This window comes from Bombus fervidus, chromosome 4 (assembly GCF_041682495.2).
Source record: "Bombus fervidus isolate BK054 chromosome 4, iyBomFerv1, whole genome shotgun sequence".
Taxonomy (NCBI): domain Eukaryota; kingdom Metazoa; phylum Arthropoda; class Insecta; order Hymenoptera; family Apidae; genus Bombus; species Bombus fervidus.
The window spans coordinates 13,442,468-13,458,982 of NC_091520.1; the positions used below are offsets into that span (position 1 = coordinate 13,442,468).

The 16,515-nt window shown below is 43.1% G+C and overlaps 2 protein-coding genes across 4 annotated transcripts in view; one reads left to right on the forward strand and one right to left on the reverse strand.

The window, feature by feature from the left end:
* Window positions 1-9,192, forward strand: part of Cda5 (Chitin deacetylase-like 5) — a 40,985-nt gene extending 31,793 nt beyond the window's left edge. The window contains exons 5-16 of one of the 3 annotated variants that reach the window (XM_072001282.1): window positions 402-457; window positions 742-896; window positions 1,042-1,214; window positions 1,321-1,370; window positions 2,047-2,178; window positions 3,025-3,066; window positions 3,617-3,810; window positions 4,675-4,900; window positions 6,937-7,066; window positions 7,146-7,453; window positions 7,528-7,726; window positions 7,865-9,192. In XM_072001282.1, the coding sequence (XP_071857383.1) occupies window positions 402-457; window positions 742-896; window positions 1,042-1,214; window positions 1,321-1,370; window positions 2,047-2,178; window positions 3,025-3,066; window positions 3,617-3,810; window positions 4,675-4,900; window positions 6,937-7,066; window positions 7,146-7,453; window positions 7,528-7,726; window positions 7,865-8,029 (1,830 nt within the window). In that variant the 3' untranslated portion in view covers window positions 8,030-9,192. Of the gene's footprint in view, window positions 1-401; window positions 458-741; window positions 897-1,041; window positions 1,215-1,320; window positions 1,371-2,046; window positions 2,179-3,024; window positions 3,067-3,616; window positions 3,811-4,674; window positions 4,901-5,990; window positions 6,217-6,936; window positions 7,067-7,145; window positions 7,454-7,527; window positions 7,727-7,864 lie in introns of all 3 variants that reach the window. The other 2 variants (XM_072001281.1, XM_072001283.1) reach the window with 2 other exon arrangements.
* On the reverse strand, window positions 8,922-15,457 carry LOC139986175 (adenylate cyclase type 10). The gene is given in 22 exon segments (XM_072001300.1): window positions 8,922-9,416; window positions 9,474-9,755; window positions 9,826-9,922; window positions 9,986-10,070; window positions 10,124-10,307; window positions 10,373-10,493; window positions 10,570-10,826; window positions 10,907-11,148; window positions 11,233-11,424; window positions 11,505-11,714; window positions 11,797-11,971; window positions 12,054-12,277; window positions 12,366-12,566; window positions 12,569-12,718; window positions 12,811-13,091; window positions 13,158-13,432; window positions 13,508-13,714; window positions 13,795-14,149; window positions 14,221-14,348; window positions 14,421-14,527; window positions 14,595-14,821; window positions 14,908-15,457. Coding segments are annotated over 22 exon segments (4,227 nt in total). The 5' UTR covers window positions 14,979-15,457; the 3' UTR covers window positions 8,922-9,260.
* Between the last annotated feature and the right edge of the window lie 1,058 nt (window positions 15,458-16,515).

The following is a 16,515-nucleotide window of genomic DNA, read 5'->3' on the forward strand; positions in this document are numbered from 1 at the left end:
GCAATCCCTTGCTTTATCTACTTCAGAAATAGCATGATTATGTATCAGTTTGCCATTTGTCTAGAAGGTTTGACAACATAACTGTAAATCAATCAGAGATGAAGGTAGGCCGGTCGATTGGAACTGCCCGACTCGATCGGCCAAACAGGAAAATCTACATAACGCAAAAACGGGGACACAGAAGACTCGTGTTCGTACAATATAAGTTTCTCTGTTATTTTCGGGCTCTAAATCTATTCGTACGCATTACGTAGGATTTAACTTTCGTAAGAAATGAATTCTTCGCGCAATCGTTGCCACTCGGACGCCAAATCAATTAGCGTGGTTGAAAGCAAGATAAATTCGACGAGAAATAAAAAACGAACGAGGCGGGAATTAATTTCTCAATTAATGTCCCGCAGGAAAGGGAAAAGGAGAGTCTGGTGAGCACGCGTGCCCAAACGGAAGCCCATTACAGGTACGTAAAATCTGCTTTGAAATCGGACCGAGCAGCCCTGCTGCGGCGCGCGCTACGACCTTTTTACTCGATTTCTCTTTCGCCGTGGGCTCCTTTAATTCTACCGGTGGCTGCTTCGCCTTTACGTAACGTCGATTCGACGTTCCTTTTTTCCAACTTCCAACACCGATTATCTCATGAAACGGCTCTAGCTGCCAGTGATCGTTTAAGATAACTCTCTCCGTTGATAAGTATCCCTCTAGAGAGAACGTTCCAGGATATTAATCCTGTTTAACGTGGCACAGGACGCAAGTACCATCCTCCGAGTCACCGAGAGTCGCCAAGATCTTGGCGTCCACCGTCGCCCCGGTCATCTCCAAATCGTACTACAACGATCCGGACCAGAGTTATCCTTATTATACCATTTACGATGACGACGTGTCCATTTACAAAGATGACGGTATGATAATTGTTTACGTAAACCGACTCGTAACACGTTTATCCAATCGAAATGCTAGTGGCCGTCCGTGATCGCGAACGCGTCGATGAAACCATCGCGAATAATATGAATTCGATAAAAGTAATCGATGGTATTTTCCGGTTAGATTACAACCAATATACCGTGAACCAATCAGTGCCCGTTCAACCGAGTGTCAAGATCAGCGAGGTAAACACGAAACAATACCAAAAGCCAAAGAAGGTCGCGGTGAATGAAGCGGACAAATACAACCTGAACCAGGACGTTACGGCGCAGGACTACGATATTTACGAGAATCAGGTAGGATAGAAAGCGTCTAATTGCGCGTTTAGAAACGAATTGGGTGCAAATCGCGAATCATTATTGTGTCGTTTTTCTGTTTGCCATGTGCCGGATGTACGTTTAGGCTCAGCTTAACAAGAACAAGTTCCGCATCACCGAAAACCAGTCGTTCAGGTGAGAAATCTTTTATTAATTAAGACGGAACCTTTGATAGTTTTATGTGAAATACTCATCAATACTGTTTACTAAACCTTCGAACTCTCTCCTTGAGCGTGAAGCGAGAAAGAAACTACCGTCGCCTTGAGCTTTCATCGATGTCTCTTTGCTATTCTTTCAAATTATGTTTCTTAGAAATTGAAGATGATATCGGCGCATCCGTGCAACGCTCGCTGACTCTTACCGCTGACTGATATTCCGTGAAATCAAGCGAAAATCGTGCTTACGTAAACGCGCCAAGTTATCGGTTTAAGGAGCGTTAAAAATAGTAGTCGGTGCAGACAAACGCGCGCAACCTGCTAGACACCCGTCCAGCTGGTCTGGATGACTTGCTGCTTCTAAAAGTCCATTTCAAGCTGAATTTCCTTTTTCTCGCCTGTCCTATTAGATGCTTTAATCGCTATATTTTTCTATTTCATCTATATAAATCTCTCTTAATTCGAACGACAGGCAGAAGAACAAAGGGAAACTTTACACAATTAGTTATAGTTAATAACATAGAAAAATTGGATAAACGATCCGTCTCAGGAATGCCGTCTGCGGTCCTTCACCGCAGAAAGCGTCGATGGGATCACGAGGAGAATCGTTGCTCGGTTTCTCGTCAATTTATTAATTAATCGTCGCGTGTGCACAGACCGAACGTGCTCAGCCACCCTGTCGTTCACGTGACGACTCCAAATGCCATCGTAGACACGTTTATCCCGTTAACAACAACCACGCAGCCTCCGACTACCACCAGCAGGCCGTACACAGTCAATGCACCCAGGTAGAGTATCCACATACTCATTATCGGTCATCGTCGACTAGTTTTTTCCCGAATTATGCAACCAGAGAGAACCGAGATCGCAAGAATCACCGCGCACAGCTTGATAGTATTCCGACAAATCGATAGTGACGAATGCGACATTATTTCTCGCTTTCCTCGAACGTCGAGAGGCATACAGGATTCCCCCGTCCTTTCGTGTTCGCACAAATAAAAATCCAACGGTGTTTATTCAGCGGAGACTCGTTCCATGATCGAAGATCATTACGCGATATTACTCAGCGTGAAAATATAAAACGTGAACGCTGATTGAGTGCAATGCGTAAGTACGCTCGTACATGTTCACTTTCATTATATACTCGTGCCCAAGAGTTCGTGAAAGTGGTGGTAAAACTATCGTAAGCGAGATCGAAGACGTTGAATACCGTAATATACTTAGAATTATTTCTCGTGAGAGTAACACGTCCAGTCACGTCCAAATTTTTCGATAATGTAACGACGAATTACGACGCGTTTCGATCAACATCTTCGATGTTCGTTCCGTTTATACTTGAACCGATTCTTTGGATTTCTGCACGGCGAACGAAAGAACGGCCTTGCAGCGTCTCCATCGACCAAGACCCGATTTCGCCGGTCTCTGTATTCCGCTAAACGAAGCATTCGCTTTCTCTCCCGGCAGTCGAACATTTTCCTTTTGTGCACCACCGGAAACATCACCGATTTTTCCATTTTCTTTTCCCCTCTCTCTCTCTCTTTCGCACGCGGACGTGTGCGACTCCTCCTCACGTTTTATCTCGATTTCTATCACGCCTCCGTTTTCTTCAATCCTTTTCTGTGTTTTTCTTCCAGCCGAGGTCGCCCACAGCAGGTCCACCGTGGCACGGCACCACCGTAAGTCGAGATTCTTCGCATAATGTTTCGCTCTTCTGCATATTCGAGAAACTAGCTCTAGTTCCAATTAGTTGACAAATTATCAGGTTCTTTCGTGCAACGTTAACATCGTAAAGGTTGATTACGAGAATGATCGTTGCAGCGAAAACGAACATCCGAGCCAGGGTGCCGAAAATCACGAGATCCACTAGCGTCGCGTCGCTTCTCGGTGTCTTTTCTCGTTCCCGACGAGGTGAACGAACGTGACTGCATCGAATTAATGCAGTTAGAAAGTTAATTGCGTGTAAGCTGCACAGCTGTCGCTAATAAAGTTACTAAACGATTATCCGCCTCTAACGGATACCATCGGCCACCGGGAAAAGTAAAAAGGAAAGAATAGAAACGGCAAGAGAGATAAATCAATTTTTGATCGATGGATCACGAACGTTGTCGTGGACAGAATGGTGAAATCACGTTGCACGGAAGGAAACAATAGCTAGTTTCAGCGAACTGCGGAACGCGACCTTTTTTTCGCGATCGATTCTCTGAAATCGATAATTCGGGGTTTCAGGCGATCGCGACCAACCTTGAAACCGTCCACTGAGATCGTGTCGAAAGCGCAGGAGTTCATCGACATTTACAGGTATCCGCCGACGAGACCAGCGCCGATTTATCCGACTCCTCAGGTCGACAAACCGGCGGCCAAGTGTCGCAAGGACGTCTGCTTGCTTCCTGATTGCAGCTGCGGCGGCGCGGACATTCCAGGTATGCGAGCACACGCAAATTATTTCCTGATCCGTTGGACGCTCGATACGAAGCAGGGGAAAACGATCGGTGCGGTTCGCGTCGGGCAGACTCGCATACACAGCTAAACACGCGGAAAAGTCGAATCGATATCATCGAAGTTGAAACGATACAACGTGGGTAGCCAGTAGCCAATGACGCAAGCGTCCGTACGCCATGAATGTTAAGTTTAGCCGATCGGTTTAGCAGCCACCGTGACTTTCTCCGGTTCTAACGTTACACATAACCGTTCCATGGGCCGCTGGAAAGTGAAACAGATCCGCCTAGCCGCTTGCAATTTCGCACGTGCGCGTAAGACTGTTCGAAATCGAAAGCTCCCGCGTGATTTGAATCCGAATTAGGCATTCGTGTTTCAAAAGTATCTATATCGACGCTGAAAGCGTCGAGGTATCATCTTGTAGGCGTTATGTTAAAAGAAAACTATCCATGTATATTAAATTAAAGCGTGTGGCATGAACGAAACGCGTCGAGTCGCAGTAATAATATTTGGCCGCAGGCGAGCGATACGTAAGCGATTAAAACAGCCTAGCTAGCTGTACATGCGTCTAGAGTGGATTGTGCAACCGCATACCTCGCATAAATCATCCGGAAGAATCTGCCAGAGTCGGGTGTCTCTGCTTATGTTTCGTTTCTAATTAAGCAATGGATCAACCGCGCTTCTTTATCCAACGAGATTTCTTTTTTCTGATAAGCGTTGCGTATCACATGGATTCGGTGTGGTAAATTCCACCGATACACGAGGATATCTCGCGATCTTTCTTACAAGTGGACAACGAATGAAAATCGCGCAACGTAGGATACATGTGTGTAATGTCGTGTACTTAGGTGGAATCCCAGTCGAACAGACGCCGCAAATCGTTCTGCTGACGTTCGACGATGCCGTGAACGATCTGAACAAACCGTTGTACAGCGATCTATTCGAAAATGAACGTAAGAATCCGAACGGCTGTCCGATCACGGCCACCTTCTATGTTTCGCACGAGTGGACCGATTATAGCCAGGTGCAAAATCTTTACGCGGATGGCCACGAAATGGCATCGCACACAATCTCGTAAGTTAAACGGAAAGAAAGAGTAGCCGCAGCTTTTTTTCGCTCTGGCTCCGTACACGAGACGGGCGAGGTTACGAATGTCGCGCTTCTACGCTAATTCGTTGCTCGCGTAATACATGGTTCATCGAACGTCATTGCCTGCGTCACTCTTCCACTAACGTTCTCTCGCTAGACTCTACAGACTTCGGAGTCTACTAGTCGCCTATATACCTGCGCTGGTTCAAAAAAGAAAAAAACTCTGGAACGCTTCGTTTCTCCGACGATCCTCTAATTTCGTTCAAACGAAACCGGGATAATTTGTATCGGAGTAGACGATGCGCGGAAAAGAAAAGCAACATCCTGACTGCACGGAAGAAACAAGCAGCTAATCTGAAAGTAAGATTTCGTATTCTCGGCCGACGTGTTATTTCAGGCTTGAGAATAGGATAGATAGGAAAGAAAGTCGAGTCGATGCTATCGTCGCGCGATGTCCTCCAACGCGTTGTTTGGAAAGAAGTAGACGACTTATTTCATTGACGCGCATCGGAGCGTTTCGTAGAAAGAAACGATAGCTTCTCTCCGTGCACAGGCACAGATACGATGCCGTGTTTCCGGAACAAATTGCTCCGTTCCCATTGCGAATGCCGCGTTACGCTCGGGCCAGGCAATTAGAGGATTGTCGGGGATCGCGATAAAACGTAAATTGCGACGCACGGCTGGTGAAATGAGCGTGATCGGAGATGAACGGTGACACGGGTCGCGAAGCAGTTTCACCAGCTGTGCACCGCACCTGTGCCGTGTACTAATGACGCACACTAACCGCAACTTTTCTTTCTTTTCTCTCTTCGCTCTCTTCTTTCTTTCTCACTCTTTCTATTCGCATCACTCAATCATCCCTCGCATTCCCATCACGCAACGACACCCGAACCGATCGCAACACTCGTCGACGTACATTCACACACACGACATTGCCGTTTCTTCGACAAATTACGGAAATACAAACAATCGGCGTACACGTTCCCACACGATAAAACACGTCCACGTTTCCGATCGTCCTTCCCCTTCACCTTGCCCTTTCCCCTCCGATCCGGAACAACGATCCCCGAAATAGGTGACTACCTTCCGGAGGAAATACCGCAAATCGTTCTGCTGACGTTTGACGATTCTGTGAACGATTTGAATAAGGGTCTCTACAGCGACCTGTTCGAGAAAGGACGAAAAAATCCAAACGGCTGTCCCATCTCGGCCACGTTCTACGTCTCCCACGAGTGGACCGACTACAGCCAAGTCCAAAATCTCTATGCCGGTGGTCATGAGATCGCTTCCCACACGGTTTCGTAAGTATTCTCGATAGAGAAGAAGAATCAATGAACAAAAACGTTCCAAGCAATCTTTTGCCGTTTTCTACCTTTTTTCTTATCGGTAGAGTTCCCTTCGAATTGAAAATCTTTTATACGATTTTGATCGTTGTATTCGTCTATCGATATGAAGAAGATCGACACGTTACACGATATCTGAAGCAACTACGTAATTGACTCTATTTCATAAGATAACACCGCGAATCGCTGCTCGATCGATCGAGTTAACGAAATACCGTGTGTTACATCGTCGTCTGTTGTTGATCATTAATCACGCGTTCATTACCATCGAGCAATCGGGGCGCTTTGGCGATTCTAGCAATTGTCGGGCATCGCAGTCGTTCACGCTCAGCCTGTATGTACCGCCGATCAATTAGTAATCAATGCCAGCTTGATTAGTCCGTTCGAGCGAGACACAATCGCTTATTCGGATAGAAGACGCCGCTTTCGCACCTCGCTATGGGTCAGGATGCAAGAACGGATCAAGAACCGGTTTCGAACGCTTCGTAAAACATTGCGCGGATATCGATGGAAAGCGCCACTCGCAAAGGGTTCTCGAATCATTTTTGCATGATCGCGTTCGTAACTTGGAAGCGAACAAACGATTACCGGTCGATCGATTTTCTTGGATCGTGGCTCTGCGAACGCATGTCTTCTTTACCATCGGATGATCAACAGGCTGATTAATTCTAAAAATAGGCACAGTTTCGGTGAGCAGTTCTCTCAGCGAAAATGGGCGCGAGAAGTTGCTGGACAGCGAGAAATTCTCTCTGCCTATGGAGGTGTCAAACTGGAAGATGTCAGGGGAATGAGGGCGCCGTTCCTATCGGTAACCCTCCGTTCTTAAAAAGATAAGAACGAAGAATATAACGTACTCGATAACAACGTTTTTAATCCTAACGAAACAGGTCGGCGGAAACAACATGTTTAAAATGCTGTGGGACACGAACTTCACGTACGATTCCTCCATGCCGATATACGAGAATCGACCCCCAAGTTGGCCGTACACTTTGGACTACAAGCTGTTCCACGATTGCATGATTCCTCCTTGCCCCACCAGGTCTTATCCAGGCTTATGGGAAGTTCCTATGGTAATGTGGCAGGATCTAAACGGAGGTAGATGCTCGATGGGAGACGCGTGCAGCAACCCACCGACTGCTGACGGTGTTTACAAGATGCTCATCAAGAACTTCGAGAGACATTACACGACCAACAGGTCGGTCACGCGAATTACTCGGTTATCGACCGAATATACAGTTACTCCAATTGTAAGAAGAAATTACTTTTCAGAGCGCCATTTGGACTATTCTATCACGCCGCCTGGTTCACGCAGCCCCATCACAAGGAGGGCTTCATTTCTTTCCTAGATACCATAGTCGCCATGGACGACGTGTGGATCGTGACGAACTGGCAGGCAATTCAATGGGTCAGAAATCCTACACCGTTGCCGCTGTTACACACCTTCGAACCCTTCGGATGTAACTACCCGGTATACATAAATCTTCTTCCATTATTTAATAGGCGAAAGCTGCTTCGTTCGCTCGACTCTGAAAGATGGCTCGAAGAAGCTTCGAAAGAATAATCTACGCATAAATCTTCGGCTTAATTTATTTCATGTACACCGCAGGACCGGCCGAAGAAGTGTAACAATCCAAAGGTCTGCAATCTGTGGCATAAGAGCGGAGTGAGGTACATGAAGACTTGCCAGACGTGTCCGGACATCTATCCATGGACGGGCAAGACCGGAATACGAAGCAGTCGTATCGACAACGACGTCGAAGCGCACGAATGAACGAAAAGAGAATCGGTGTTCCGTGCGATCGAGGCCCACCCAGCCGAAGAAGAGTAGCAGCGCCAACGGAGGAGATGAGACGTTTTTACACCGATTCGATTAATATCCCGTCCTTGTTTCTCCACTAGCCACGTCCTACGAAACATATCCCAGGTCGAGTACGCCAACGAAATCGACTCGAAATCATGCCACTTTCTCTCCCTCTTTTCATCGAAAATGGACAAATCGCGAAGGAACTAGCGTCACGCGGTGGGTCTTCGATAACATACACGAAGAAACGTGTCGTTCGACTCATATTGAGGCATTCGTTTCCGAAACGAGTTATTCTGTTCGACGCGGCGAACGAACGCACGATGGCCGAACGTTTCGAATCTCTATATTCCGATCGGCAAACGTACAAAAATTCTCTCCACGCCATACAACGTGTGCCTGTCGTATATTATATTAATGTACGTCGGTTGTATTTAAGCGATTTGAGATAACTCGATTAGGCCGTATTAATTGATCCTAGTATTGTTTGGCGAATAGTAAGATCGATACAGTGTCTTTTTGCATATCATTGCAATCAAGGCTCTTTAATTAAATAATTAACTAACGTATCGCGTCAACATTTGTAATTCATTCGATTAATTAGCCGTGATCGTAAGTCAAATAAAGTTTCTTTATAGCGTTGTGCCAGAAAATGGAATCGTGGAAATCGAAAAATCGGTCGATACTTTATGCTGAAATCGTGGCATCGACCGATTCGCGGTTATCTTCTTACCGCGTTGTCGTTCCTTCCATTTTCTTGCTCTATCATCTTCTCTCTTCCACTCTTCGTCCTCTTCTTCGCTCGCTGATTCTTTTTTCTCGTTTAGCTCGAAGCTTGTATCCTTGGCGTACTCGGCCTAAATCCGATAGATGAATTAATTAATTACAAAGTATATTGTCGTGGATGTGCAAACGTAAACAAAAACTGGAATCGTCGTCGGTCGCGAGAGGTTTCCTAAAATCGACCTGGAGGTTCAGCACGCGCGGAGATCGCCTTGCGGACGAGAGAAACGAACCGAGAGAACCGAGTGTTCACCTTAAACGAAGTATCGTGTATACGAGGGGATCGTCGTGTATACCTTTTAGAACCTGAAACTGTAATACGCCTTTAATCAATAAACATTTCGCTACAATTCCTACCTCTGTTTCCTTGCTGCGTCGTCTTCGTACGCGCGTACCAAAATACATTAGGAATTGACTATTAAATACTAGAATATGGAGGTGGGAACGGGTACAGTATGGTCGACCAAGCGCTCACACTGAACGAGTGAATCTCCTCCCACCGGATTCCGTCAGTACCACCTATGTGTTCCACCCAATACTGCGCCATACTGTTATAATTACTCTCCTCCCAAGTCTACGACATGCATTCGATCTACCATACCATGGAAATGATCCAACAATTATTAATTACCCTTTTGTTCTGTTCGATCCAAGCCTGAACCAATTTGTTCTCCTGAGAGAAAGCGAATTTGCACGCCTTTACGAGGATTGATTGAGACCGTAGTTTTCGAGCACACAGCAGTTCCATGTAAGATTGTAATAAGTACAAGAATGGCTTGACAAATGGTGCGGTTAGAGACTGGTTACGAAGGAACTTGATAATCGTTTTGGCGTTCTCCAGTCTATCAAAAAGATCGCTCGATCGTCGGATGTGAATTTGATGTTTCAGTATTAACAAATAACACTCGAGTGCCTGCGATGAATGGCCGAGAAGTTATTATTTTACGTACAATCCTATATTTTTCTACTTAATTCGTCCCAACCTTGAAGCAGTTGCATATTTTCTGAAAGTTATTACGCGTGACCTGAGCTTGTAAGTCAACGACGTCTTCCACGAACGTAGCAGTCACTATTACGTTCCTAAAAAAAAAAAAAAATTATTTGGTAGGGTAAACGTTGTGATCGAGTCTCACGAGTACTCACATTCTCAATTGCCAGATAGCTAGACAATTTGTCAGACGCAACACACACTCTGGATCCCGCAGGGCACAAGTGTTCGATCTGAAAGCTGGGAAACATCAAAGAAAACCTCAGCGAAGATTCTTATCGAGAAATTCTTACCTACAATGTTCCTATAGAAATTATAACAAGTTTCGTATGTTTCCAAGATCATGGCAGCGTCTAATAAAAATTCCATGCACAGAGCATAGTACCATATGATAGCAGAATAATCTACGTCCGTGTTAGAGAGATAATACAATTCGTACAGCAAATCGACAGCTTCGTATATCTTCTTCGTCCAAACCTGATATAATGTTCTCGCGATTAAAAGTACAAAAGATTCACGATGCTACGTTAAAAAAGCTTTACCATAGCTTCTATCAGCGACGGTAGTATAGCCAGCTTCATCTTGTTCAAATGCAAATAATTACATATTTTACAGATATTTATTCCAACCTTGATACCTTCCACCAGCTTGCCCTGTAGTATTCTTTCATCGACAAATAAATTATTAACATTTGTTCTTTATTACGAAGAATTAAAATATTTTAAACCTATTGAATTACTTGGTTTCGAATATTGCCTGATAGACCCGAGCCACCAATATCAATTCTTCGGGTTTGTTCCAAACAAGCTTCTGTTTAATCATTGATAATATCGGTATCTCCAGGGACTTTATCATGCATGGTTCTTTGAGCTGTCGAAAAGTTTGCACAGCGGTTAAATAAATCTCTCCTTTCTCCAAGAAGCCGTCTGGGTTTTCGAACGCGATTCGAAGACTCTGCAGAATGGTAAGTTCCGCCATTTTCGTTTCCTTCTGCAGCTGAAATTTCATCAATCACGTCATACGTATATTGCGATTAAAGATTTCAAATTGTTTTGCGGATCGCAAATGTCTCGAACCATCGAAGCCATGGACAACCGTTGCAGAGCGATAGCGTGCTCTATCTTCTCAGCAACCTCCTTCTCGGAGTTTTTATTTTCGGTAGGACTGGGAATACCTAGCATCTTATACCGCACTTTTTCTAACACAATATTGTAACAGATTGCTTTGGCGCTCTGCGGTAGTTCGCCATTCAACATCACAGCGTCGGTATAAAATTTCTTCGCTTGAGAATAATTTCCACAGGCAACGTAGGCATCCCCTGAGCAACAACCGCGTTCAAGAACTTGATCTCTACTGAATATCGTCTTGTAATGTCATACAATAACTAGGTAGGAGAATTTACCCATTAAAGTTAAGTATCTGTTTTTGTCAATAGCTTGATCTATAGCTTGGACTTGCGACTTTTCCTTGATCTCTGCGATATCGAAATTAGTGATCATGGCCGCGAGAAATTTGATTGCAGAGAGAGGCTGCCCGGTTTGGATTAAACCTGCGCTATAGTTCAACATAAACGTGACCAATTTCTTACTATCGTCTGAAAAAATATATTTCTGCAATAATTATACGATCCGGTATTATAACAACTACACCGTTAGGAGAAATGTGAAACGTTACCAGACCGTAAAATGTGATGATGTAACATCCAGAAGACGTAATCAATCACTTCAATACATCTGCAATTACGATAATCAACGTAGCTAAATTGCTTCAAACGGCTGTCCCATGAATCCTCCAATACGGTATCCAAAATAGTAGATAAACTCGCTTTTCTTATTAAATTAGATACATCGTCGTTCTTGATCGTGTCTCGGCTTTCTGTAGGATCTATGGAAAATAAGTAGAGTCAGATGCAAGTACATACATGTGTTTAAAGTTTGATACAATTTCAGTATATACATGTATTCACCATCGGTTTCGTCAGTAAGTGTTGGCAAAATGGAAATCCTGCGAATACCCGCATTCTCACGCCTCCTATCGTTGCTGGTATCGGCAATAAAAATTGTACTTCGTCTAGTTTCTAATTTATCGTATAGAGACTGGAACGTTCTTCTTTTATGTTCCGCTAGATCTAGTTCGTCTTCCTTACGTTTGGAAACGATCAACGAAGAATTCAAGAGTCATTTTAGGTCACGAGATACAGGCTTTTATCTATTAGATGCTTACCATTGCGTCGAACTCATCCTTCGAGGTCGTTATTAAAAATTTGCCTTCGCCACAGGTATTACACTTTGAAGTTTCCTTTTCAAGTTCGCCTACAACCTTCGAGTGGTAGTCTTGCTTTTCCTGTGGCGCGAGCACATCGTAAAAAAATTTGCGAAACGAGGCTATTGTGAACTTCAACAGTTTACAGTAAGCGTATGAAGGCAACGTTTTCTTGGCAAATATAGCTGGAACAGAATGTCATTATCACGATCCAGAATTATCCAGAATGATTCGGAATGATCAAAGACGACGGTATGCGTCGAATCAACCAACGGGTCGCTTGACATTCGCAAGTCACCAAATGATGCATGTTGCTGAACGTTTTCTGCTTTTTGAATATGTGAAACAGTGACTCTTCCGAGTGATAGAATTTCCTCTGGATCATAGCACACTCCAAAATCCTTAATTTGATCATCTCTGCTACGGCTAAAGAAATCAGGAAGAATATGGTAATTGCGAAATTCGCTTTCAATAATTAATACTTCCTTTTTGTATGTATAACGGTGTAGCGTCAACCATCACGTGGTCCAACATACTGCGTAGAAAAATGTCACCCAAAGTTGCCGCACACTTGACGAAACTTTGCTCGTAGAAGTTCATTCTGTTATAGATATCGATTCTCAAGCCTGACGACGTTACGATGTTCGTTTAAAATATCTTACATTAAGTTGGAGCATATGAAAACGCAATTCGAATAAAAGATAAAACGTCAAGTCACCTATAACGTCTCGGTTGGATTCGACGAAACCTCTCGTCTGTTTGGACGATATGCATACGTTCAACGCGCTCATCTGCGTCCAGTGTAGTGGTGGCGCCAACTCTTCAGGCGTCAAATATGCTGGGATCTTTGACAATAGCGATTGCTCCGGGAAAACGAGATTATAGCGAGCCGCTTCCATAGGCGATATCGTGACAACTTCCAATGAATTAACTTGTATAGCTGACATCAAGAACGCTTCGCACCAGCAAATCATATTTTTACTACGTTGCTGAAGGATTCTAAACGAGTCAAGCGATTGATACACCGTACGATGTTTCGATGGAGAAAGACTAAGGTGAATTTACTTGTCGAGAGCGTCAGGAATCGCAATAACGTTCAAAAATTGGCAAGCAAACGCTGTCAAATATTTCGGCTCTAATCCGTCCAGCATTCTGTTCATCAGTCTTTTATCTTGATAAATGCTAGATTCGACTTGAGATAAATTACCCGAAGAAGTAGGTTCCATCATCGTCATACCTATAACCACGCGGTTATTATTCAAAGTAGAGGATAAGAATTGCCAGGAAAGAATATCCATGTATTGCACGTCGTCCAGGAGGATGCACAAGCAACCAATGATCTGAATTGAAATTTAACTCCATGTAATAATACTTATAGACCGCTTTATGAAAATAATCATTTGCAACGTTACAACCTCGTTTAATATATCTTCGAAGATCTCGACGGCTTTTTTGTGACGCTGCCAATCGGTATCCTCGCAATATTTCTTTGATAGAGGGAACTGTACTCTCATGATGGGATTCAGGTAACAGAAATCCTCTGGGTTCAGTACTTTGGACAGCGTGTACGATAGAACTTTTTCACGATCCTCGATGGTCGTGCAATCTTCAGCTTCGAAAAGCTAGATGAGCGAGAAAAAAGGAAAAACTTGTTATACTTTCAAACACGGATGAAAGCAAATTCTGAAATTCTTCAATTTACTTGGAGAAGCACATAGTACAGTACAGCGTAAGCTTTCTCCGAATACGATGGATGCAAAGAAAGTTGAACGAGCCTTATTTGTCTGTTTCGAACAATTGTGACAAAAGCGTCGAGAATCCTCGATTTGCCAGACCTTTCACAGCCCTATACGATTAATCAAAATGAAATTTCTGATTCTAATTGCATACACCGAAATTTGTATGTTTCGACCAGAACTTCGATAAGCAATCCGGAATAAACACGTTCTGCCACTCCGATGTCATCTAGGATATCCTTGAAGTATTCTATTTCATTATATCGGCCAAGAATGGGATAAACATACTCCAAGTTCGACAGTAATTCGGTTTTCCTGGAACTAGAATGGATTTAAGTAGACACCAAAACAACGTTATGGAACATGTAATTAACGATCAAGGGCATAATTACTACGGATCTTTAGCCGAGAATTCGTAAACGTGACATTTCCCAAAGTGTTTCAATATCTTTATACCTAGCGAAAGAAATTTTTCCTTCGGCAGAGTACTGTTTAGAACGGTGTCGTAGTCGCAACATATCTACGATAAATATTTTTGTAGATTTTACAAAGGAATTCTTAGAACGAATTGTTAAAAACTTAGAAGACAAACTGTATTGAACGAAACAATCGCCAAAGAGATCGCTTTGTGGACAGGCGAACCAAAAATCATGTACTGTCTTCTAACGGCATGACCTATTACTCCGCAGAATGCTATACCTGTTGAACACGCAATAATATAAAATATGAAAATGAAAAATTCGATATTTAAAATTGAAAAGTTTACCAGTCGAGATGCCAATCAGAATCGTTTTGATGCTAGAAACGCGTTTTACTTCTTTCATTATTTGAAGCGAGGTCAATAACGCGTTCTTTGCATCATTCTTCTCGCTTTCTCTTTCTTTCTCTTCCTCGCTATTATAATATCCTTTCATTCCGTATATGATATAAAACGATATATCCTTTTCGCATAGATTCACCATGTACGGGCATCCAAAATGTCCTTCGATTACACTGCAATAAAAGATCAAAACATTCGTCACTTCTAGCAATTGCACACAACAATTTCAATTCCAATGAATCTATTCCGACGGAGATACTTTTGAATAATTTCGAACAGTTGGTCCGTCAGAGAAATCAACTCGTACACAGTACACTCACTGGGAACCATATTGATACAGACCACGGTAACTTGTCTCAATTTCGTTAAATATTTCAACGATTCTTCGTCTTTGATCTGAGAACAGAATTTTTTTACGCAATCCGTTTTTCACGGAAAATTACGAAACTTACGATCGCTAGGACCTCTCTGAATATGTAACTTTTCAAGTATGTGCCGATACGTCTTCGCAACGCGTCGACTACGGAAACTCTCGCTGTGAAAAGTTATCATTATCGTTAATTCTTTCATTTCTGTATTAATTTGCTATTAAATCGGGGCAATTTACTCTGAAAGTGTATAACATTAATTTCGGGATCGATGGATACTTCGGAGACGAGTGACATTTCCGATAACGTCTGAGTCGAATTGGGATGACCATTCAACGATAAGTTATCCACCGGTGCGCTGTTTTTTTTCGATGGTTCCGACAGTGGTCCAACCATTTTAATAATCTATCACATACCGACGATCGATGATATATCGATACTTAAAAAGATAGTTTTCGATCTTCGAAATTATTCGAAATTAAGTTATTCGCACCTTAATGTTCCTGGCGTCTTTAATAACGTACTCGTACTGGCTGGGTGAGCAATGTTCCCAAGCACTGGAGGACAATACAAGATCGCCTGGTAAACTGATTCTTTTCGCGTGCTTCAGATCCTCGATTGGTTTGCCAACAATTACAAAGTGTCTGGCTCTGTCGTCGCCGATTATCGAAAACGTCAAGCTTCCCGTGGAGATTACGATATTCACTATCAACGTCAAGATCGATACATTACTACAACTCGCGTCTCACTTAACTATGCACACCTAAACAGGATTATCTTACCTTTCGAGACAAAATCTTCATTCTTAACGTGAGCAACGGCATCCTGGATTCGTTGCGCGGATAAAATCGCGTGATGCACCATTTTTGAAACGAATTCATCTCTGTTTACCTTCCACATGACTAGCAGAGCATCGTCTACGTGCAACGACGATTTTTGAAAAGATTTGTTTTCTTAATACCAATGGAAATCGATAGACGTACGAAAGAATTTCAACACGTCTCCGTGAGTGAGGTACACTTCTTCGATTATAATCTCTATGTAACGGTTCAAAAGAGAGAACAGAGCATAGCTACCGCCATTTTCACCACTCGTGTATTTTTTGTAGAGGTTGACAAATTGCGTCATGCTGATCATCGCCATGACCGCGGTAAATTTACGGAAACTCTTCTTGGATAAGTCGCTCTCGTATATTAATTCATCAGGAACAAATGTTGCCATTATTCGAGTGCAATTGTCGTCTCGGTGAGCGTTTAATACCTAATTAGTTTGTTCGAATGTTATAAGTGGATACAAAATTAAATGTAAAAAGAGAAAAAAACTAACCTCCCGCAAATTAGTACTCTCTCTTTTGTATATCGGTCCGATGATGTCTGGCGTCCACGCAGTTTCCACGTAATCGGAATATGACATTACTATACTCTTTAATTAAATCCAAGTACAAACGATAGGGCAATCGAAATATATTTTTAATTCGCTCGTAATAATTCAATTACACT